This window comes from Pungitius pungitius, chromosome 10 (assembly GCF_949316345.1).
Source record: "Pungitius pungitius chromosome 10, fPunPun2.1, whole genome shotgun sequence".
NCBI classification, from domain to species: Eukaryota; Metazoa; Chordata; class Actinopteri; order Perciformes; family Gasterosteidae; genus Pungitius; species Pungitius pungitius.
The window spans coordinates 2298094-2322258 of NC_084909.1; the positions used below are offsets into that span (position 1 = coordinate 2298094).

Below are 24165 nucleotides of genomic sequence, written 5' to 3' on the forward strand. Positions count from 1 at the left end.
AAAGTTTACATTATGTTGAACAGGCAAACTCTATTAACACATGCTATTTGTGTGGCACAGATATAGACATAATAAAAGTGATAAAAACTTAAACACTAAATAGTATTCTGCACCAAATAAATAATAATAGTGACTAATGAAATGAATAAATTAATAACGTTCTGGTAAAATGTATATTATGTATGTTATATATAACAGTAAATTCTATTTCCAGCACAGAATGATGTCCCATAAAAACAGTGCTTTCATCCTTTATGCAAAGCTACTTTTCATTTGATGCACCAAAAATAAACCTCTGTTCATCATTCACAGAGATGAACTTACATCTTGTCCAGAGCAACTTGAAGCACATGGCATACAGAGACATTTTTTTGCTGCTGCTGGGACGTGTGTTGACCTCAACTTTTTCAACACACTGAAACAGGCACAAACATCAAGATCCTGGTCAGCTTCTTCAGCCTTTAAATACCCCTTACCTCTCTTGGCATTTCCCTAAGAACTCTGACAGCTTCCTAGTGATGCTGACTGGATGTCAATGTCATTGCTAACGCACAGTGATTCTTAACAAAATGTTAATTAACAAAATAATGAGAACGCATTTGTTTATTCTGAAATTAATGTTTGATACGTAGGTATTTGGTACGTTAGTTCAGGTTTTATGGAGCTGTGCAAGGCCTAAATCATCTGAACTGGATTTCTGAGCAATTACATCATGTATTAATTGATTATATAATGTGTTAAATTGTTTGGGCATCCCAGTGCACCTTTTTTACTACCTACAAGTAAAACCATCATTCTGAAAGTAGCCAGTGTGAATGATAACACTCATGGGTAACACTGTCTAAACATCCCTTAAAAAACAGCAATTTACCAAAATGGACAATTCCGCATCTCACCTGAACCATTGATGCTGATTCATCACCACTCTGTTACACCTGTAGCTTCAGGCTGATGTTTTTCCTGCACATTGATTTATTAATTTAATACACCCACTAAACACGCTTAGTATGGTGCTGACTTGGTTGAGATTAAAGGGAACAGAGATAACCTTATTACTATCCCAGTGATAATATAGGCCTACCAGTTAATATCACTCTCCAGCTACTAGCCTGTTAGGCTAAACTAGCATAGGGGTATGTTAGCGTTATCTTCTGGCTTCAACAAGGCCAGCTGCTGCTAACGCACTGGTCCAAAGGTTGCAGACGCTAGAGATTCAATACAAGTAAAAGTGACATGCTCCACACTACAGGATTGATACCAGAGAGGTCTAATGCAGCGATTCACACATAACTTACATACATGTGTAATTAGTATGAACAGTTAAGTTACACCAACAATATTCAGAATATTGTTCCATTGTAGAAGGCAGCATTGAAAGGCTAGCAGGTTTATAGCCGGTAGCTAACGTTAGCTAACAGCGACGTGTGCTTCTTCTTAGCTAACGTTACTGTTTGGTTAAAAAACTTTGGATATCTTTTTTATTTTTTTGTGGAATTTTCCTATCTACAAAGCACACACGGCATCAATGCTAAGACTAAATTAAATATAGTATGAGGCTTTATCATTTCCGTGTAATCACAGATGATAAAAACCTGTTTTAAATACGCCGTACTTGTTAACTCTTAAAGGCTAAAGCCACGTCAAAACAACCATATTATGGGAAAGGGCCTTTCTGATCCCAGACTAATGAGGGCTTATTTCAGTTTCAGTTTAAACTGGGCTGTACATTGGTGAATATCCCGTGTTTATTTAGTCTAGACACATGACTGCATAGTTCAGTACAGCGGAGACAGTAGAAGCATGTGTTTATGAGTTTTATTTATGTGAAACAATTTTGTGAATTAAACTATTTCCTTTGTACAACACCAGCCGTCTTCTATTTGACAAAAGACCACACCGTGACGTTTGATTCCCATTTGGTTTTTTATTTAACACATTTCTTTTTGCTGCTTCAGCAAGAATCCGTCACACGCCTGACGGAGCTGAACCTGGTGCCGCTCATTCCCATGTCCTTGAAGCTCCTGTACTCTCCGGGCCTCAGGTACATCATCTTGCCTCTGAACTGGGGCTGCTCGTACATCAGCCAGTGCCCGTCCATCACGTGGCAGGACTGGCAGTCGTTCATGCGGTAACGCTCCATCATGTTGTCGCAGTCCTCCGTCAGCTCCTGGCTCTGGCCCTGGAAGTTCTCCCTCTCGTAGATCTTCATCTTGTAGGATCCCCTGTGCTGTAGAGAGAGCAGTGGAGGAGAACCAAAAAAAATGATCAGACGGTGGTGTTCGCTATTTACAATTAAAGGATATTAATACATAAAACAATTATTTTCACTATTCAATATAGATGTAATGTGACATTGATTATTATTCCATACCTGAGGAATCAAACGACAGGACCGGATGGACTCGCTCACGCCGAGAGACACGTAGTCGGAGTACTCTCCCCTCCTCATGAAGTACTGGCTTCCCATGTAGTTGGTGCGGTCGTAGACCATGAAGCAACCGCTCTCCACCCTGCAGGAGTGACACCTGTTCAGGTAGGAGGACATGTCGGAGCAGTCGCTCATGCACTCATAGGAGCGACCCTGGAAGTTCTTCTCCTCGTAGAAGATGATCTGAAATAGGAAAACATAATCGGAATTTTCTTTTTTTCTTTATTTAAAGTACTTCAGCAAGCTTAGATTCTTTCATGTTCTTCTATTATTTTTTTCCCACTTGTTTACATTCCTGGTAAACTAAAAAGTTATTTTTTTATGTCCCTACTAACCTTGCCCATGTTCGATGATGTGTGTTTGTGGGAATCTGTCCAACAACCTGTGGCTTCCACACCAGGCGGCTTTTATACTTCATACGCGCCCTAACAGGGGTTTTGTTATTCAAATGATCTCGAAGCTGATGATGAAGCAGCCCTGCGATCGCTGTTAATTTCATTTGTGCCATCCCGATCCACAACAAAGGGAGAGGGAAATGGGAGGAAGACACAAGGCATGAGGGGAGGCCGAAGAACTCAGCTGCAGTTTATGAATTCCTCAGACAAGACAAAAGGAGGAAAAAAAAGTTATTTAAGCTATTAAGAGAACAGTTTATTTCATTACTCCCCACTGTGAATGTTTTTCAAAAATAAATTCGTAAAAATGACATGAAATGCAGGTGAGTAATGCTGGAGAAATTAAGCATTTTGCTCAAACCTGAAAAACAAAAGCTTGATTATTTCTGGTCCCATGGTAACTCTTATTTTAAACCCCTTGTATTCGACGTCGACTGCAAAATGGAACAACAAAATAAAAGTGTAATGAGGTCTGACAAAATTATGTCAGGTAAATTCTTGTGAATTGAAAGAACACCTGTATGCTCCTAAATTAAACCTTTTCACTGCATAACTTTGGACATTTCCAATACGGATGTAACGAATAATAATCATACACTGCTTTGACAAATTGATTATGTTCATTATGTCTCTAGGATCCAGGACTTGAATCAACTTATTTAACCAACTGGTCACAAAATGTATGAAAAAAGTATGTAATGATGGAATGAAAGATGGAATGAAAAGACTGCGTTGCCATGACGATGTATCCTTTAAGAAGGCAGAATGACGTGTGATAAAAACAGCTATGGACGGAGGGACAAGATATAGATGGAACGACGTCACTGGACATCTTTGATAGTGCTTCGAGATGAAGGCCATCACATGGGGACAAATGGAAATCAAACGTTTTTCTGATATGCAAATCAGGCTAATTCAGATGACAACAGTTTCCCCTTGTCGGCACATTGTGCATTTGGATATAAACCACGTCACGGACCACCGGCGGCGGCAGGAAAGCAACACGGTTAACAATGGGGAAGGTAGGGAGCAAATTCTGTTTTCTAGAGCTTCCAAAGACCTTTCAGCCGGTAACCACGAAGTGCACACTGCTTCAACTCCATCAAGGTGGAGGCGGGCTGCTGGGTGCTGTACGAGCATCCAAACTACACCGGCAGCCAGTACGTCATGAGCCCCGGGGAGTACCCTGACCCCCACCAGTGGATGGGGTTCAGCGTCAGCATCCTGTCATGTCGCTCGATCAAAAATGTAAGAGCAATAACCGGGAGGTATTTAGATGTCGTTTACAGTTTTGTCGAAGAGTGGATTGAGCCACACATCAGTCAATGTGGGACGTAGTTGACCTAAAATCCCCCACACGGCTTCACTTTTGAGCATTTCTGGGTTGTTTTTTTTGCAGGGGAGTTCCCAGCTGCAGTCAAATACCATTGAGTGCATCAACCGAGCAGTAATCAGTCAAAGGCCAGTGGAGAAAAGGCTCATGATTTGGCAGCAGGGTGCTTTATGTGCACATCAATTATTGAAAGAACGTAGGAAAACAGCCAAGGAAAGCATTCGTAGATGTGAGCCAAGAGGACGAAGACAGAGACAGAGAGGTCCGAGCAGAAATCTCATCACCTTTACTCTTCTAACTCCTTCAAGGTTTACGGAAAGTCCTGGAAGATCCGCTTCTGCGAAAAGAAGGATTTCGAAGGCCAGGCGGCGGAGTGCGCCGAGGACTGCGAGTCGGGCTGCGAGGCCTTCAAGTTCCAGGAAGCGCACTCCTCCGCGGTGACGGACGGCGCCTGGGTCCTCTACGAGCAGCCCGACTACCGCGGGCGCCAGTATTTCCTGGAGCGCGGCGAGTACCGCAGCTACACGGACTGGGGCGCCACCTCCCCCGCTGTGGGATCCTTCCGCATGATCACGGAGTTCTAGAAGCGCAGTGACCCCGACCCCCGGAAGGGCCGTGTGCAGGGTGGTCCTGTAGGCCCGAGGCTCTGGAACCCTGAGGTCCGGAACACCTACAATGTTCCGGAACAGGAATCTTGAGTGAGACCTTCCTCCAAACCTTCAGTGTGTTGCACTCAAATCAATAAAAGTATTTATTACCCACAACGGCGAGGCCTGTGTTCCCTCTCTGTGTTGTCTTCTAGTGTCCTCCAATAACGCTCAACACCGCGTACGTCCCCACGGCCTGGATGTGGATTGTGTCCCTTTGCAAAATGAAAGTGAATTTACAAAACGTGCACAATGACAGTTAAAAACACTCACAGATGTTACCTACAAAGATGTCCGCCCAGATCCTCAATTATAAAGAATTGTGTATTTCATGAAGTCATAAAAATACCACGTGTAGGTGGTCTTATATCTGTATTACTAATAAAAATCAATAAAAATCAAAATGATCCATACGTAGTTACTTGATCATTGTTTATTATATGTCATTTGATGTGGTGTCGTCACAACCTTTAAGCACAAATTATGGTTTTTGGTGGTATTTTTAACTACACTATTTTCATATGTTTTTAGTGTCACAAAAAAGCAGTTTACATTCATTATGGTGCAAATATTTAACGACTTATCCAACAACAATATTTTGTTTTTTTCAATGCGGACCTACTGCCGTATAAAGAGCAGAAATAGTTTTAGATGCTCAATAAATCATCCTGTCAAAATCACGTCAGTATAAAAACTGCAAAGAGAGTTGAAACAAAATACATTTTCCTTTTGTATATACAAAAGTTGTGGCACAAGCACATGCTACACTACACAAACACATTATTATGTTATTTGTTTGAATGTTCCAGAAAACACTTGTTTCCTGTTGGACTTAGTTGATAGTAGTTGTCACTACTGCTGCTTAATATCAAAATGACTGCAACTGGATAATGATAACAAAATAATTCCAATAAAGGATGATCTCTCACATTAAATCTTTACATAAAATTAAATTAAAAAAAGACCCATTTTCTGCAGCGGTCAGTTTGAATTGAGCGGGGCCCGATGTTCAGACTCATTGCCAAACAACCTTTGTGTGCGAAGAGGCAATCCAGTGAGCAAGAACAAAGGGCCGACTCCAGATGAACATTTGGATCGTAATGGCCGTGCATGTGGCAGTATTGTCTCTGCCGTGTATAAAGAGCACCGCTCCGGTCCCAGCGTCCCGCATCCTGCGAGTCACCCAGATGGCGAAGGTGAGGGACGGCGTTTGGAGACGCGTGGTTCTGCAGGGTGTCGTGCGGTCGTTGATCCTCTCTGTTCCCCCTCCCCCCTCCCCCCCCCCCCGCCCCGCAGATCGTGTTCTACGAGGACCGGGACTTCCGGGGGAAGTCGTACGACTGCAAGGGGGACTCGGCCGACCTGCAGGGCTTCATCCGCCGGTGCAACTCGGTGAAGGTGGACGGCGGCTGGTGGGTTCTGTACGAGCGCGACAACTACAGCGGCTACCAGTACGTCATCGGCCCGGGGGAGTACAACGACTACCGCCGCTGGATGGGCTTCAACGACTGCGTCAGATCCTGCAGGATCATCAGAAACGTGAGTGCTGCAACAACAACAACAACAACCAAACACCAATCAGAGCGCCTTCCTCCTCGTGAATCACTTCCGTAACTTTCTTTTGGGGGCGGGTTGGGGGGGTGTGTTTCAGGCCAAAGGGCTGTACAAGCTGAAGCTGTTCGACAGGCCCAACTTCGTCGGTCAATCTTTGGAGCTGACGGAAAACACAAAGTCCATCCAGGAGAAGTGGGTGAGACAGGAAGTCCATTCCTGCCAAGTGCTGGAGGGCTCCTGGATCTTCTTTGAGCATCCGAACTTCTGTGGTCGGCAGTACCTGCTGGAGAAAGGGGAGTACCGACACCACTCCGAGTGGGGGGCCGCGAAACCCACCGTGGGCTCCATCAGGATCATCTTGGAGCTGTGAAATTGAACCAGTCAATGGCTGTAATGTGATGTTACGCAATGCAATAAATGGGTTTGACCCCAATGTTTAATTGTGTTCAATTAAATTCTTCTCCTACCCGTAACAATCGGATAAATTAATGACGAAACAGTTAGTTATCGGTGAGGAGAATTTAAATCCAGTTGCCAGTTCAATTAGTGCAAATAATGCAGTCCATTGTGACTGAATATAAAACCATAAAACATACTTATATCCAGATTATGTTCTGAAGAGTCTTAGATATTTAGTTAACCCTGTTATACAAATCCTGAAGTTAATGCTCGTAAGATTTCACAACAAAAGATGAAAGAGAATGTTCTGGTCTCAATTGATATGAATCACTTAAAGTAAAAACACAAGATGTTTAATGCTTTCTTGTATTATATTGGCCATATTCACGTAATTATAAGTGTAACACATTGAAAAATGCTGAAGGACGCCTGCCACCAGCAAGAAGGGAGATACTTCAAATAATGAACCCTGCTGTTTGATGGCGTCGTCCTTGAGATCCATAGTTTCCTGGGAAACGTTGCATTGTGGGTAAACGACAATGGCGGCGTTAGTGAATTCAACGCGTGCAAACACACACACTACGTACGCACACAGTGTGTTTACATGGGATTGAAGGTCATTCAATCACACCGCTAAGACCAAAAATCCAACAAAACACTCAACCAGGTACAAAGTGAATTGGAATGAATGGGTCTGAGCGAGGTGTCGCTCCGGAGGTGCTGGCGGCCATCTTGCCGGTTGAAAGGTCACCGAGGTCACCGAGCTGAGCTGGACCTGCGGACAAAGAGCTGCAGCCCGCTGATGACTCGGTGGGATTTGCCAGTCTGGAGCTCGCCAGCTGCTCGTTAGTGCTGACGCGCGGCTCACGGGAACAACGCCATGCCCCCCCCGCCCCCCCCCCCCAACCGCCCCCTCGACGGCACAAAGGGAGTCCGTCCAGCAGGTTCCCCCCCCCCCCACAGCTGCAGTTATTCGTCCCTAAAGCCTCTTTGTTTACTGCAACCCGTGATGCTTTGAGAGGGGAAATGCGAGCCGGACCCCCCCCACCCATCACTGGGAGCCGGCGTGCCCCCTCTTGTGGGCGAGTGTTCGGAGCTGCAGGACCGTCGTTCAGGAGATGAAATGGATTGGTGTGGATGGAAGGAGGAGAGAACATCGATGTGGATGAAGCTGTGGAATCAATACGTCATTTAGTCCCAGTGACTAATGCTGCGTGAGAGGAGAATATTGACACGCAGAATACTTTGCAATTTGTATTACAAATAGATTTCAATATTTTTTAATATCGACATGTAGAGGGGTTTCTTTTCTAGCGTTTTAAGATGTATTTTTGTGTTTTGCATTTGTATTAAAGTTATCTAATTATTGAACCACTGAGATCTCCTGTTCTCAATTCATTGCTGCAGGATTCGGCTGCTTTCCAACACATATTACCATCTATGTCGTGCAGATATTACATGATTCTCTGTTAGTCGCATGAAAAGTCCATAAACGTTTCTCCTCTTAAGCCCCACTTTTCCTCCGGCTCAGCTATTTATAACTTCTCCTCAGCAGCTGAAAAGGAACCGTGGTTAATCCCGGGAAAAGAATGCCGTTTCTGGCTGCAGCCTTGTATGGAAAGAAAGCGCGAGGCTCTCGTGCGGTGAGAGAGAGGCAGTGGCGAGGGGAGGCCATTACATACATTCAGCCCAGAGGGGTGAAATGCATTGTGGGACCATCGCAAGACGCAGGAAGTTAAGGGTGACATTCAGAGGGAGACGACTGCTGAGACGAGTCAGCTTCTTGTCACCCTCTTGTCCTCCGAAGAGACCCACCGCAGAGAGGTCGTGTTCCTGTGATGTGGCTCTCTGCCCACCGCACACTCTCACTGCCTCCTACACACACCTGACACTCACACACACACACACACACACACACACACACACATACGGACCCGCTGGGGCGTTAATTTGGGCCTGAGGACTGAGCTGGAAAAACACGCCGCCGAGCTGCTGCCAACACATTCTGATGTGATGACGAGTTGTTTCCTTCTGTTGATGTGTTGTGTCGTCCCTCGCTTCTCATTCTTAATGCTCAATGTCGATGGAAGGGTTGTGTGTGGTGGGGTTGTGCGACGCTGCAGCGTGAACACGGGAGCGCAGCGACACATAGAACTCACATGTAACTAAAATGCAAATGGAGCTTCAAATACAGTGAGTGTGTACATTCACACAATTAGAATATACATTTAAAAATGACAATAACATAAACTTTAGGTGTACTTGTATTTCATCCAAGTGTTAGTGTCCCGTAGTTTCAGCGTAAGCCACACGATGGCAGGGTTGTACTCAAACTGGAGGTAAGTTTAATCCACCAAATAACCAGCGAGGCCTCCGCTTCACAGCTGCTTTCATCATTTTGTAGCAAAGGCAAATTGACGTGATTGATTGATTTGAAAGATACAAATGTTCACGTTTGTTTCCATGGATTCCACGAAGGTTTTTTTTCTTCTCTTTCTTCTGCAGTAACAGGAGGCCCGATACAGTGAATGTGAATCTCTGCAGTCCCCCCCACCCCCCCTCTCAGCATTCACCCCGCTCCCGTCCGTGCACGCACACCTTTGTGCTAGAGATTTACCAGGGAGCCCGACGTGACGTCAAAGCTGCGGGAGAAGAAGCGGCATCGCCATGGAAACCCATCTCCCTGCAGTTTCCCCCCGTGACCCGAGAACATGAACGCTGCGTTTTTTTTGCACAGACGCGCGCCCCCCCCTCCCCCCCCGCAGACCTCAGGTCACGTGAGAGCGCGGCGAGGGGGGGGGGGGGCGCGGAGGAGCGTTTCGGGACAGCAGCTGACTTTGTGTTTACCTTCAATGACGGACCGCTCCATAAATTATTCTTTTATTGCCTGTTTAAAGTTGAACTGCGGACCAGTGCCATTTATAGACCTGCAACTTAGCACGTGGACTTCAAGGTAGACTTCTCGTTTTACAGCCAAAAGATTTGGAGTTAGTTCAGCCGTAAAGGTGCAGAACCCCCCCCCCCCTAATAGTGTCCTGCTCATCGCCCCACTGGCTTCTTAAAGGCTGCAGAGACGTCAGTCAAACAGCGCGGAGAAGAAGTGCAACCTACATACTGCTCCATAAGCAGTGCTAACACTTTACATGTGTTGGTGATCTGCTCCCACCTATAAATAACTGTGATTATTCTCAGACCCCAACCAGGCCGATGATTGGTTTGTTAGTTAAAAGAGTTTAAGGTTGTTCCAAAAAAAGAGAAAGGTATTATTGAATCTATTGTGATGTCGTTGTCGTCGTTGTTGTTGTTGTTGTCGTGTGTGCCTCTGAGGTTGTTTGCATTGCCGACGTCTTCCCCCTGATTGCATTTGCATCGAACGGAGACGCCCTGCAGTCCGGCTTCCTGTGAGGACAGTCGGGGTGATTTGATTTGTGCGACGTTGGACGCACGTTTTAAACTGAACGGACGGCCTGGCCGTTTTTCCCGGATCAACGGGACACGTGCACAAGACGCGCGGCTTGCTTCCGGTGCGTCTGAAGTGCGGCGCCCTGCTGCTGCGTCGTCGCCGTCGTCCTCGCGTTGCACGTGGATGCCGTTGGGAGCAGATTCATCAAGGGGATCGCTGTGCGTTCGCTGCAAAAAGCTGCAAAAGGCGGCGACGTCTACAAGTGGCTTCAGTTGAAGCGGCAGCTCGATGACGCGCGCCGGCCAAATCAAACACGGCTTCATGACGGAGGACACACGCACACACACACACACACACACACACAGGCCAGCAGAGCAGACCTTGCCTGGTGTTTACAGTGCCGTATGAGGGGGGGATCCTGGGAGGCGGCTATTTTTAGCCCTGGTTTCATCATTCCTCGCTCACCGCGCTGCGTGCAGCTGCAGCCTGGCGCTGCATTCTAATGAACAGCAGCGAAACGGCGTCTGTTCACCCGCGTCCCACAGGAAGAAGAAGAAGAAGAAAAAGAAAAAAAACCCTCGAGCAAAACGACGCGGGCCACGCCGTGACTGTTTGAGCCTTTTTTATTTCTATGATCAACTCAGGCCGAGGTTCGGAAAAAAGGGACTCGAGCTGCAGGCCGAGAGCACGTTTGTGACCACGTGGTGAACCCGACCGCGGAACGAGGCCCCGCCGCTGTTTCACCGCTGGGTTGCCACAGCAGAAGGGTGGATAACAACCGCCCCCCCCCCCCCCCCTGAGAATGCCACCATGACAGGAAGGCATCGTCATCATCATGCCTTCTTGGAAAAGAGAGGCGACGTTGTGTCCTCTCTGTTGTTGATTCTGGTGTCATTCAGACGTATTGGTGGCTGTTGAAGGTCACGTTTTCTGTATTAATAGTGGATCAGACTGTGAAAAGGATCATTGTCTTTTAGGTTTAGGCAAATAAACGCACGCTTTAGGTTTAGGAGGAGGAGAAGATTCTTTTTAACTGTATTCACATAATCAGATGGTGACAAAAATGTAAGTTGGATTAATAAATATCCCCAAAAATGTCCAAATATTTAGAATAATCAAACATTTGGAGGCTTTTTGCAATCTTCTTGGATAATGGACGTGGACATATTTGGACTCCTTACCTCACTATTTTTAGAATCCTGGCTGCTGTCCCGATGGAGGACCCTGGGACGAGGGACAATCCCCAGGAAATGAGGTCGAAACCAGGAGACCTCAGCTGCCGGTTCAATGTGTGTACATTTTTGGAAGCAGCCCTTTTCTTTGAAGGGACATCGTCATGGAGACACAACATCATAACAAGCCCACGGTGGAACCAGAGGTTCCCAAAAGCGCGCGGCCTGTGGACAGCCCTCGCTGTACTTTCCTCCCTTCAACCTTTCAGTGCGAGGCCCCTGCAGTGCTTCAACGCCGCTTCGGGCCTCCGAGGCTTCGTTCATCACCGGGGTTTTTCTCCTCCGCGTCTATTCTTGGAAATATGAACCCCGCACGTTGTTCCAAAAGCAGTGTGGTTTGTTTAGAGAGTGCCATTAATTGAGAGCCCGGTCGGAGTGAGCTGTGTGTTTGCGTCCGAGCAGGAGAGGCAGATAAATGGCAGAGGCCCCCGGAGGCCTGGAAACCGGGCAGAATGTCTCCGACACACGCGGGACATTTTCCATCTGGGGAGAGAATGTCATGGTTTTTGGATGCTGGCATCTCTCCTGACTTTAATGTCTTGTGGTGCAGGATGATGCCGCGTAGGTTTCGGGTCGGAAGGCTGATTTTCAGCTGCAGGCTGGAGGCGAATCACGAAACTCGACGACCAATGACCTCAGACTTCGATGCATCCTAAATAAGCATTGCATCAAAGATAAGACACTAAGGCTTCCCGGTGTGGTTTTTCTTAAAGGGGGAGATGCAACGAGTGAAAAAACCTCCGATCATTCCTCCTGCTCCTCCTCCTCCTCCTCCAGACCTCCTCCAGACCTTGTTAACACCCTTCACCTTGCTCACTGATTGCACACTAATGAAATTATGAATATTGTATTACATTTGTGCTAATAGATTCCTCAGTGATCCACAGGTGCCCTTCCAGTCATATTTTGAATACAGATCTTATTCAGGATTTACTGGACATTCTGGTCCCGTCGGGGACAAATTGTTGTGTCACTTTAGTGTTTTTGTAAAAATCATCGCCTCTCTGCTGCAATGCACGCGAGTAAATACAAAAGTAGTACAGTAGCTCAGGCTATCCAGCGATTTATCTCAGACCCAAATCCCAGTTGGTCTATTCACAGATTTGACTTTAAAAGAGTTGCACCTGTTGTTGGTTTACACCCCAGAGCTGCTGTGCATCGGGTTTGATGTGAATGTTATTCATCACATCCCCTGTGTGTACTGACCTGAACAGCATAAAACATTAAAGAAAAAGTGCAGAATTAGTACATTTTCAAGAGAAAATAACATGCTGCTTTTTTTCTGAAACCACATTTTCTGAATGTACAAACATGCTAGTGAACCCCATCGACCCCTACGAGGCCTCTCTCTCTCTCTCAGTAACTCAACGTTTCCTGGGGGGAGGATGGAATCACAACCTCCCCACCCCCCTCCCCCCTACCCCCTCCCCCCCTCCCCACTCAGTAGATGCAATCACTCCAAGAAGGTGAGAAGGTGCTGGAGCCTGAGAACGAGCGAGAAGGAGAAGCACGTGCACGCGAGCGGATGGCGGTGCTTCCTGCGTGACACAGCAGCGCCGCCGGTGTCGTGACCGGCGGGAAGTTGGCCGTGAGCTGCAAGCGGGGCGCCGAAATATATCAGAAGATTTTCCGGTGCATCACGGAAAAAAACTGGTTTGAGGGAACATCGGCTCTATGTTTAGAACGGATGAAATCTGCCTCCTTCTTTTCACTGGCGTTCCATCAAGAGGCAGCAAACAGCCCCTCAGACGTTGTTTTAAACGTGGCACATCGGTTCGAAAATGCCGAGAGGCCGAGGATCCCGGAAGGGGGGGTGGGGGGGGGGGGACACTCGGCAGCCAGAGTCCAGTCTTCCCGTCGGGCGACGTGTACTCGGCGCACTGCGGAAACCCAATAGCAGGAAGCAAATATCTGCTTTCACGGGAGGCCCGAGTCGATCCAGCTGATACTTTAATGGATACATATTATAGCTTCATTGATGTGTAGCGTTGTGTGTTTTAATCAGCTATGGATGCAGGGACACTGAGCCGTAGACCTCCACCCAGGAGACACCGATGCTGAGCCTCTCGCGCGCTCGTCTCCTCTAAAGCAGATCCGTGGTTAACGTGAACGTTCGTTTTGAGTTGAAGTTGTACCCAGGAAACCGTTTTCTGCACGTGTCTCTCCACCGAGGGTCAAACCGCTAGTTTGTCCTCCTCCACCAATGCTGCTCATTTCTTGGGGACGTCGGGGGGGGATGTTTCCCGTGGGGTTGCCCTCCCTCCTGCGATTGGTCATTCAAGAGCTTCAAGAGCAGTGTGGCCGGTGCACCGAAGCACGCTAATCACGTTAGCGTGCTCACGCCCAGCCGCTGGAAAACGCTCACATGATCATCTGCCGGAAACGAAGGAACATCATCCAGGGCGATCACATGACCGCTCAGAGGGGGATTGAGTCATTGCCCGCCCGGCCTTCTTTTCCTCCCTCTCTCGTGACGCGGCTCGCGCACGTCGCGTACTGCGATTTATCTTGATGAACTCAGAAGTTTGTGCACTTTTAGTAGAAGGTGTTCAGTGATATAAATATAGTGGGTATTCATTTTGTTTCTTTGAAACTATTTAAAACTATTTGTTGCAGGATTATTGTTATATAATAACAAGTAATATAGTAATATAATAACGTTCAAATAGGTGCGCTTATTGAGAAACACGCCCCCCTCCCTCCAAAACTGAGAGGAAAAAAGGTCTTGGTGACATTTCTCATGTGTGCTCATGTCACGGATAAGAACTCAGACCCAGTGGCATCCTCTTCTCACTTCATTTTCACATGTGGGGGAGCGAGCAGCTCCTGTCTTCATACCGTCTGAGGGGGTGAGGTGAAAATACAGAACTGATTCTGCACCATGGCCCCTCTCAGGAGTCCATCTTGATCTCGACTAGCATATATATAGGTATATGTGTATATATATATATATATATGTATTAGGTTGGAAGGAGAGAGCAAAGACAATTGTGTTGGTAAGAAGTCGACTCAGCTTCATCTTCTTCAGACTGGGTTGTTAATAATGTATGTATTGCATATATCAGTGTATGCATTAGAATATGTTAAATCCAATGAATAATCAATAGTTTAGGGCAGGGGTGTCAAACTCATTTTCGGTTAGCGCCAGATACTGCCCACTTCAATTAAATGTGGGCCAGGCCATCAAAATCATGGGGGGCGGGGGGGGCGATCGCTTTAAAACACACACACACACACATCTAGGTCATTGTGTGGACAGAGCGAAGCAAAACACCAAATAGAGGCTTTAGTAAAAATGAAATGTCATCTTTTAAGAAGAAGACGAGATGGCTGTTGGAAATGTTTCATTTTAAAAACACCGGATTAAATTGATATCTTCTTTTTATTCCCAATAAATTCGGCAAGGTTTGTCTGAGAAAAATATTGTGTCCCTCTAAAATTGTACTTTCTGAAAATATAATCAAAAAGTTAAAAAAATATAATGTAATTAAAAATAAAAAATTATTTTGCCCAAAAAAAAGTTATGTAAAAAAAGTCTAAATATAATTACTTGAAAATTGTTTTGAAAAAAAAAAAGTTAAATTGTCATGGAAAAAAAAAATTGAATTTTTTTTTCAAAAGAAAGTCTAAATGTTAGCTGAAAAAGTGTGATGGAACAAATTTTTAAAAAAAACTTTTTTTTAAATAATCGATGTACTTGGTAAAAATTGTCATAGAAAAAGAAAAGTCTGAAAATGTTTTGAAAATAAAAGTCCAAAATATTTGGTAGAAATGTTATATGGTAAAGGTCTAAATATGTTTGGTTGAACAATGTTTAAAAAAAAGCAAAAATAGGTCAAGTGAAAAAAGTAAAAAATTGTTAGGTCAAAAATGTTTTGGGATACATTGTGTCGTTTAACTCGTATATGGTGATACCATATCACTGTGGATTATTCTTCCTCCTCTATTGAATACCATATCTATCTTGCTTTTATAATATATTGCATAATCACCTTAGCTTTTGATGTTTTTTAAAGGTATTATGATTTCAACATTTCTATATGTAAATTCCAACAGCTTCAATTGTGTGTTGAATCCATGACGACTGAGCACCACAGCTCGTCTCCAGTGAACAGTGGAGTGGCCCCGGTGACATCAGAAAGGGATTTACCTGGTAGGAACAAAGTCATCCTTGATATAAGTGTCCTCCCACTTTCGCCCACTGGAGTCCACCGTCTGGGAGGATCTCAAGAGTCGGGCTGCTTCAGATTAAGACGTAAATAACTAAAATTTCTCTTTTGTTTGGCCATATGGTTTATTGTTTAATGATGAGATTAATGATGAGATGTGGGTGTTTATTCTGTGGTGAGTCAAAATGCCTTAAAGAATTGCTTGAACAATACGGCACCAATTATCACTTTTACTCACTTTTTACACTTTATTATTTCAGAAATGTGATTCTTTAGCGTTTCAGGGATATCAGTTCTGATGAGGGTGTATTCACCGTCATTGGTGGGATCTCAGAACACAACCTCCATGATATGCCTGTACATCTTACTGCCATCAAACACGACAGCAGAATGTGATACGTCTTGAAATAATTGGCCTTTAAAATGTAACGTCCCACACGAGGTGAAGTCGATCAATAAATTGATTTTCAGTGACGCCGACTAAGTGTCCGGTCTGTTCATCGCATTAACAGAAGAGAGAAATACGTTTAGAAAGGCAGCGGATCGAACGGCACCATTAAAGCAGTGACAAAGCCTCTTAGTGGATCTCGCCAAACAGCCCCTGAAAGCCGGAGCGGCACCATCTCGCCTTCTTTATCACATGGTCTGATATGATGTAATGAATGAAGTGACTACCTGTGGTTTGTGATAGGTGAGGTGGGTCAAACAAAATCAGGACTTTCAACCAGGACACCAGCCTTCACGTCCCAAAATGTTTACGTTTTTAACATGTTGTGCTATTTAAAAGATTTCCCAATGGGAAAAAGAAGCAGTGTTTTTTTTATGAGAATTTCTGGGTATTTTAAAGGTGACTTTATTTCATGATGCTCTATTTCAAGATGCTCGAGAGGCTGAGAAATTCGGGCGAACCTCTTCAGAATATAGAACAGCAATCATCCAACCGACCCCTCCGTGTCAGAGTGGTAGGGTGGACACAGTGGGAGCTCAGAGTGATAGCTCGGCGCTAATCACGCATATGCCTCTTCTCCCCAGAGGATGTGCAGGCGGCTCAATACTCCCAACATAAATCCCATTATGGGCTCGTTGTGATGCATCTGCATAGGCTGCATACGTCACAGCAGCTCGGCTCACGTCCTCCTAAATGTTGTCCTTGGTTTCCATTACTTGATCATTAAGACTTTCATGACATCAAAGTCTGGTGTTTCAATCTGAGCACCTGTTGTGCACAATAACCTGAAAGCCGGACGGTTTGATGGACTCACCTGGGCCGAGCCCCGTTAAGCGCTTCTCCGTGCGAGCTGGCCTTTTCCAGGTGTAGCCCCGGCACAAAATTCATTTAAAATGATCATCCGGGCATAGATTTCTAAAAGGTTGCAGTTAATGCAAATGTGTATAGTTTGATTTTTATGTACAGGATTCAGCACGCGTGTGTTATCCCTGACAGTCTAACGTGGCAGCGCTAAAACATGTCAATCTTTGTTTCGTCTTTGTTAATTGGTTTGTCCTCACACTAACAGCCAATCCAACTCCAGTCTCAGGTAGAGGGGCGGGGCTTAGTGTGCGGTCAGGTTCAGTGGATTCAGAGAAATAAAGAAGCCCGTTATCGCCGTCAGGTGAATAGTTAATAGTGTTGGAGAGCAACAGAGAGGTAAATCTGATTTGGTTGTGTATTGTTTGCTTTACTGTGACGAAATGTTGTAGTGTAAACAAGTTACGATGCTAATCGCGGATAGCCGTTAGCATAAGCATAATACCCGTTAGCTTAGCTTGCATACTTTTAACTGTGCCTTTGAGCTCAGTTTGTTCAGACAAGTGTTGCTAGACAGACACGAAGTAGCGCGTGGACTTGTTGTTTAGCTGAGTTATCTGATTCAGGAGACGGACATTTGTGACCTGGACCACAAAGGGGGGCGGTTTCCCGCGTCGGCGCGCGCAGCCGTAGACCGTCGCTGCCGTTTCTTTTTCCGGACTCCGGCTGCCGTCCCGCTTCCGCTCATCTTCCCCTTTTGAGTCACACGTGGGGTTCGTGAGTACTGACGGGCATATTATATCGATGTTCACATGTAATAAATGCCAAAATGTTTTTTTTTCTTTCTTTAATGCCTTTGAATACTTATTTGCGGTGTTTAAGTCCAGTGCAAGAAGGTTCTGGTAGGAGCTAGTTAAAAGTGGTAACATGCCATTAAAATATAAGATAAAGGGACTTAAGAAGAGGCATTAAGCTTCTATTGGAGCATCCCTGGTTTGCAAAAGAAGGGAACCACAGTTTAAGACACATTGTATCGGTGTATAAGAACAGGTAATTGCACCATTTAGATTTAAAACTGAACCCAGGGCCCCGCCCAGAGTACTACTACACCTAGCAGATTCCCTTATTACTGTGTAAGACGCGTGTTACACAGGAATGGCCGCCGGCCGATTGAACGCTCCATGTACAAAAGAAACAACCCGCTCTTGCCGGCCATGAATTGGCTGTGGAGAGCGTCCCATTATGATTTTTTTGTGAAGTGTGATTTTTTCCATGTGCACATGAATGGAGCCCCCGGGGCGAGTCGTCTGGACGGACGCTGCTGCTTCTATTTCCCCGTGTGCCATTGAGGATAAAGCGATAAGTCACGTTAGAGAGAGAGAAGCAACCGGATGGAAAATAAGCGCGGCCTTGTTGTTGTCCCTCTTTGCTGCCTCCGTCCATTTATTTCTACCCCCCCACTTCCTGTCTGTGCATTTGCAGCGTGGGTGGCGGTGTGTGTGTGTGGCTCATTTATTGTGCACATGGAAACAAACTGTTACCAAAAAAAAAACTGCGGTTGTGACGTATTAACAATGCAGATCCGTGACAGCTAGGAGGAAGCGTGAAGTTCACAGGAAGTGAAACCGCAGCAGAGCCCCTCGCACAACCGCCAGTGACACGGAGGATCTCCACAGCAGAAACAGACAATAGGTTTCTTTTCATCCGCGTAGCAGGTGTCGCATGGAGCTGACTTGTGACCTTCCGACCTTCAGACAGATTTACCCTCACACCGCCCCCCTCGAAGTGTCTTTGTGTCTTGGCGGTGAGGCGCGTTTTTTTTTTTTCTTCCTTCTCTTCACTTGGACGGTTATTCGCCAGCTGTGTCCGAGCCCACGCGGCACGCCCACGGCCTTCAGAGGAAGGATGGGAACTTTTTAACTTTCACGTTTCTCGTCCTGGAGTCACCTTCCTTCACCTTGTCTCCGTCCTCGGGCAAAGAGGGATCTCGATTCAATTTACAGCTCGGCCGAGACCACAAATGGAGGGAGAGACAACTCATTCTTCTCCATGTCAAATTAATCAGTTAAAATGTTTTTATCCGACTGTGGATCTTTCACATCAGTTTGAGGAGTTATTTTCTCTGCCACGTTTTTGTCTCGCCATGTGAAAATTCGGCGGCAAAACTTCTTCTTGCCTTAAAACAACGGAACAACGAGTTCACCTTTGCAGCATTGTTCGAAAGCTGATGGAAAAATTAGCTTCTTGTTGAATGAGTCAGAGAAATGCGACCTTTCAATTGGCCTATAAAAACATTTATCCTTGTAGCACATTCCTCAAATTCCTTTTTTCTGAAATGTTAGCGTAACCAGATTTGTATAAAATAAGAATACTATTCCTTTTTCTTTTTTTGTTAAGAGTCATCAATCTGAATCCCTCAGAAGGGCCCCACGTCCCTGAGTGACATCATCATCTCTGACGTTCAACATGCGCACCACCTTCCTCCTGTCACAGAATCCCCTCCCCCCCCCACCCGGCTTATCAGTGAATGTTTGACATTCTTTGGGGAGTTCTTTTTTTTTCACGTGTTCCCGTCCTTCCAATGGTCCCCGGCTCTGCAGCATGTCCTCTTTTGTTTTGTTTTTAACAATCCCACCTCTCTCTACACTGCTTCACTTCAAATGACAAAATAGAAGGGAATGAAGAGCAAAACCAAACATGTTTGCCGCTGAAATTGACAATGATGCTGTGAAACGTCAAGGCGTCAGGAAGATGGCAATGTGAGAATGACGAGGGGGGGGGGGGGAGTAAAGCGCTCCTCTCATTTCTCTGGGGAACGGCCTCTTTTAGCCACAGCCGCAGGAAGCAGCACCGGATTCTGTGAAAACAAAACACAAGAACACGTCTAGAAATGAAAGAAGTGTGTGTGTGTGTGTGTGCGCGTGTGTGCGTGCTGTAAGAGGAGCTGAGACAAGGGGAGGGATAGATGGATGGCTGCTGGCTTTACTCATCAATGACTTCCCTACAGAAATAGCCAGCAGCACAACAGGCCGACACATTGCAGCGACACCTTTAGAGTCTGTGTGCCATTGTGTGCAGGATGTACGTGTGTGTGTGTGTGTGTCAGTGAGAGGGGAAGAGAAATACAGACACACAGAGCGATAAGGTCATCGTAATGGTGTAAACACACCGCAGAGGAAAAGAGATGAAAAGTCTGATACTTTTGTTTGCAACGTCATCTTCTTTTCCTGTTCAATTGTGAATTATTCTGCTCTGGAAAACTGAACAAAAGAAAAGTCTCAGACTCCTCAGACCCAGAAACGCGTCCCTCGGGGACATGTGACCGGCAGACCATTAAACAGCTGTGACAGTAAACATTCATAATGCCCCCGTGTTTGTTTCAGCTGACAGGAAGCAAACGTGGACACAAGCTGTTGCCTGGCGATGAAAGTTCTGCTGAAAGGTCCCGTGGGCCGATGGGTTCGGGGGGGGGGGGGGGGGGGATTGGTGCCGGTGTTTACTGGACTGAACGGCATCCAGAGGTGGTCCCGCCCCCAAACATCCGTGTGTGTGAGACGGATCCAGCGTGGTCCTCCTAGCAAAGCACCCGGCAAAAATAAACAGCAACAAAAACTGTGATCGTGGGACGGAGCTGCTCCCACGATCCCTCGCTGCTGAGCAGCGATACGGGAGAACATTCCACTGCAGCTTCTCCGAGGCCACTTTCAACAGCACGTCGGTACCAAGCTCACACGAATCACACGAGTCACATGCAATGTTTTTATTTTTTACTGTCTTAACAGTTTCACTTTCTGTTGATTATAAATAAATAATAAAAAAGTTCAATATGGGGTAAAATATGAAAACAGCTGTTCTCAGTTATATAGTGTCATTGACACATAGAGAGCATAATGTTTTTTTAAAATTGCAAAATAAATCTACTGTTACTGAAACATAAATAAATGTATATACACTCAAACACCCTCATATAAAGATGTAAACTGTAATAACAATACATTTAGTTCTTTTTCCTGTTTACTAATTTGTTATTTGATGTAGAAAAACGAAACCAAAGAGAGAAAAGACAGATTTAACCCCGCAGATGGACGAATAGAGGAGCTGTTGATCAGTGACACAGAAAGAAGGAAGAGAGCAAGAGAAGGCTGAACACAGGGGGAGGCAGAGAGAGACCGAGAGAGAGAGAGAGGGAGGGAGGGAGGGAGGGAGAAAAGGCTTAATTAATTCAGGCTGGATGGGAGGGATGAGGCTCCTCCGCTGTCGTGCTGCATGTGAGTGTGTGTGTCGAGCAGAGAGGACGACTCACAGGGAAGCAGAAAGCAGCCCGAGCACGAGAGCCCAGGGACCCCCCCCCCCCCGCCCCTACACCACCACCTCCGCCCCCCCCCCCCCCCCCCCCGCGCAGGGATGTTACATGGACTACAGCGGGAGCATCACCAGCCAGAGGTAGGGAGGACTTTCTGTCCCATTTGCGTCTCCTTCTCTCGCTTCCACATCGATGAAGATCCGTCTCCGCTGCGTCTCTCTCCTCCTGCACCTTCTTCAACGCGTTCGCTTTGACGCGTTCCATTTTTTTTCTTTTTTGCTGGTGTATCAAACTGTGCCTTTTTTTTCTTCTTTTTTTTTCTCACTCCCAACTTCTTTATCACCGACTGCATCTGAGGCAGACATGTTTTGTGGTGAGGTGTTTCGGCATTACAACTTGTCGTGTAGTTGAGGATGTCAGAACGACGCCGCGTGTGCGTGCGTGTGCGTGCTTGTGGAGAGATAAGAGGCAAAACGTGTCAGACTCATTCCGCCTCGACAATCCAGCCCAGCACAACGTGAGATGTACTGTAGTCGGGTCGGTTGGTATCCGGAGTCAGTTTCAAGAGAAATCACCTGTCACGGTCACTCTTTCCTGGAAATGAAAGAATCAATAATACGCCTTTTGTTTTTGTTGCAAGGGTAAATGTAATGAGCTGCGTGACCTTTGCTGGGGAGTTGCAAGGAGAAGGGCAGAACTCTTTTTGAAAAACATTTCTCGTAATCTGGTCTTTTCAAATAGGACATTTTGAAGTAATTGACCAATAATTTTCATCTATCTCTCAAGCTGTTATTTTTAATGTTGTGCAGCCGTAGGTTGAGGTAACGTCCCAGGAGGCTGATATGTTTGCTGTGAAGTTGAATTCTTATGCTTTGGCTTTTTATTCCAGCCTCTAATTACCCAGTTCAGGCTTTTTGAGAGTATGTTGCACATCTTGCTGTCAGTCCTTCTAATCTCAGGCGGCATGAGACTCCTCGGCGTTAATCTCCGGTCGGGCACGCCTAATTACACCTCATCAAGCACCTCGTCTCCGAAAAGCACTGGTCATTTATCCCTCGACGGCCTCCACTCGGGCCGCCGGTGAACATTAAGGAACCCGGGCCGTGAGAATGGCGAGAAGAAAAGAGCTCACGGCACCTGGGTTCCCGCGCTGCGGCGTGCGCCACTCGCGCGTCTCTCGGTGTCTGCGGGGGCCCTCCGCCGGCGGGCCAGCCGAGGGCCGGCGTGGTGACGACCCGAGGGCCGTCAGGCGGTGGTTCGTCGCGCGGGGTTAAGAGGTGAACAATGGCGATGAGGACGGGAGCACCCACTCAAATTGATTCCTTTTCATAATTCACGCACTGACCCGAATAGTAGATAACCTTGATTACCGGACGCCTCTTTGAGCATTTTAACGTCACGGGCGTTAAGGGTGCTTGGTGTTGTTTGCTCACAGTATTTCACGTCCAGGTAAAAAAAAAAAAAACACAGGGAGGCTGATGATGAAGTGGTCGAACATTATAAATAGGACTAGTTTTGTGCTGAATGTAAATTTGAGTCCAATATTTGCTCTCTTTTAGCTCTGCTTTTTATCTCTGCTGACTCCAATGGGAAACGTCTGCCTCTTAAATGCCAAATGCTGTGTCTGCTGTGCGGCACGGAGCAGGTAGTGTACACAAAGCTTTGGTCTGATAACAGCTGCCTGAACAGCGGCTTGAACGCGTCACACATTTTTTACTGGAAACAGGAGGATTGGTAATCATGACCCGGGACAGATGACTCTGAACTACAGTCTAAAAACACGTGTCCGACTCTACAGATTCGACCGCCACGAGAGGAAACCCAGTGTTTCTGTTGCTTCAAGAGTGATGGAACAATACAGACATTTGAGCCAATGTGGTATCTGAAAAAAAAAGCTTTCACCCAGGTCTAACCTCCCTAAGCCCACACATTCTGCGCCTCAGACTGACTGAAGTGCTCTTGTTGGCCTCAAAATGCCGGACCTGCAGTAACATAGCAAGCCTTCACTGGAATGTAGTGTTGGGAGTATTTGCCACGGCTTTTTAGGAGGTTTAAGTCCTCAAAGGATAAGATCTGTTTGAAATCTTAAAGCACTAATGTGTTTTACAGCTGAATGATGGGGACTGTTTCCCAATAAAAGTCTTCTGGTAGCTCAACATGGAGATGATATGTGAGGTTCATATTGTTCTCTCATTGGAGCCGGCACATTCCCATTGGGGGCCTTGGCCAGGGCCCGGTTTGGGGACATCGCTGCTCTTTGCAGACGATGTGGTTCTGTTGGAACTTGACCTCTAGCCTGCACCGGGGCAGGTTGGAACCCCGTGTTAGGAGTCTGAGGCCGTGCGGGCCGGCGGTGGATTGAGTTCAGGTACCTCGGGTTCCACTTCAGGAGGCGTAACTAAAGGAACTTTTAATGGGGTCCTTGGATGCCGTCTTGGGGAAGGAGTTGCTTGCATTCCATTATCTACTAGATCCATTTGTTGTGTGTAGCTTGGCCTTTCCACTGCACTCAGCGTTTTACCCACAATCCCGCCGGGTTGCCATGACACCCGGTCCGCCCCTGGAATCTGTGGGTCTCCGTCCCCAGTGGGTCGGAGAACAGACAGCCCCGGCCCGCAGATGGACCCACGACCTTCTCACGCGGTCCAGGGCGTGCGCGGCGTGTTGTGCGCAGAGCTTCTGTAGATGAGTAACTAGATGAGGAAGATCTGCCGAGAAAACAGAGGTGCAAACTGATATGATTCATTCTCTTGAGATGGAAAAGAAACTCACTCAATCACATTTAAAAAAAAAAAAAAAATTCACCCTGTGGAAACAGTGAGCTGTGATAACGAGGGCGAGGTGAAGATAGTCCGGAACCAGAGGCAGGGATGTGAGTGTGTGTGTGATTTTCTGTACCGTATAGTGTCTTTAAGGGGGATTAGCAGCACTCCTTTTATGGGCAGAGAAGCTCAGTCTGCAGCCCCTAAGGTTAACCGTGCCCCCGTGCAGTTAATTCACTTAAACTACACCAGCCCCTAAATGTTCCTTGAGCCATATCTTTGGCCTTTGGT

The 24165-nt window shown here is 46.2% G+C and overlaps 3 protein-coding genes across 3 annotated transcripts; 2 read left to right on the plus strand and 1 right to left on the minus strand.

Annotated features, from left to right (window-relative positions):
- Positions 1 to 1951: 1951 nt before the first annotated feature.
- On the minus strand, positions 1952 to 2772 carry LOC119228735 (gamma-crystallin M3-like). The gene is made up of 3 exons (XM_037488642.2): positions 2764 to 2772; positions 2372 to 2611; positions 1952 to 2227 (listed from the first exon to the last, which is right to left on the minus strand). The coding sequence occupies exons 1-3, from the start codon at positions 2770 to 2772 to the stop codon at positions 1952 to 1954; spliced, it is 525 nt and encodes a 174-aa protein (XP_037344539.2).
- Positions 2773 to 3560: 788 nt separating this feature from the next.
- On the plus strand, positions 3561 to 4740 carry LOC119228733 (gamma-crystallin 1-like). Its single transcript, XM_062564868.1, has 3 exons — positions 3561 to 3568; positions 3906 to 4071; positions 4465 to 4740. The coding sequence occupies exons 1-3, from the start codon at positions 3561 to 3563 to the stop codon at positions 4738 to 4740; spliced, it is 450 nt and encodes a 149-aa protein (XP_062420852.1).
- Positions 4741 to 4831: 91 nt separating this feature from the next.
- Positions 4832 to 6727, plus strand: LOC119228798 (gamma-crystallin S-1-like). The gene is made up of 4 exons (XM_037488729.2): positions 4832 to 4854; positions 5848 to 5911; positions 6100 to 6342; positions 6455 to 6727. The coding sequence occupies exons 1-4, from the start codon at positions 4832 to 4834 to the stop codon at positions 6725 to 6727; spliced, it is 603 nt and encodes a 200-aa protein (XP_037344626.2).
- Positions 6728 to 24165: the final 17438 nt, after the last annotated feature.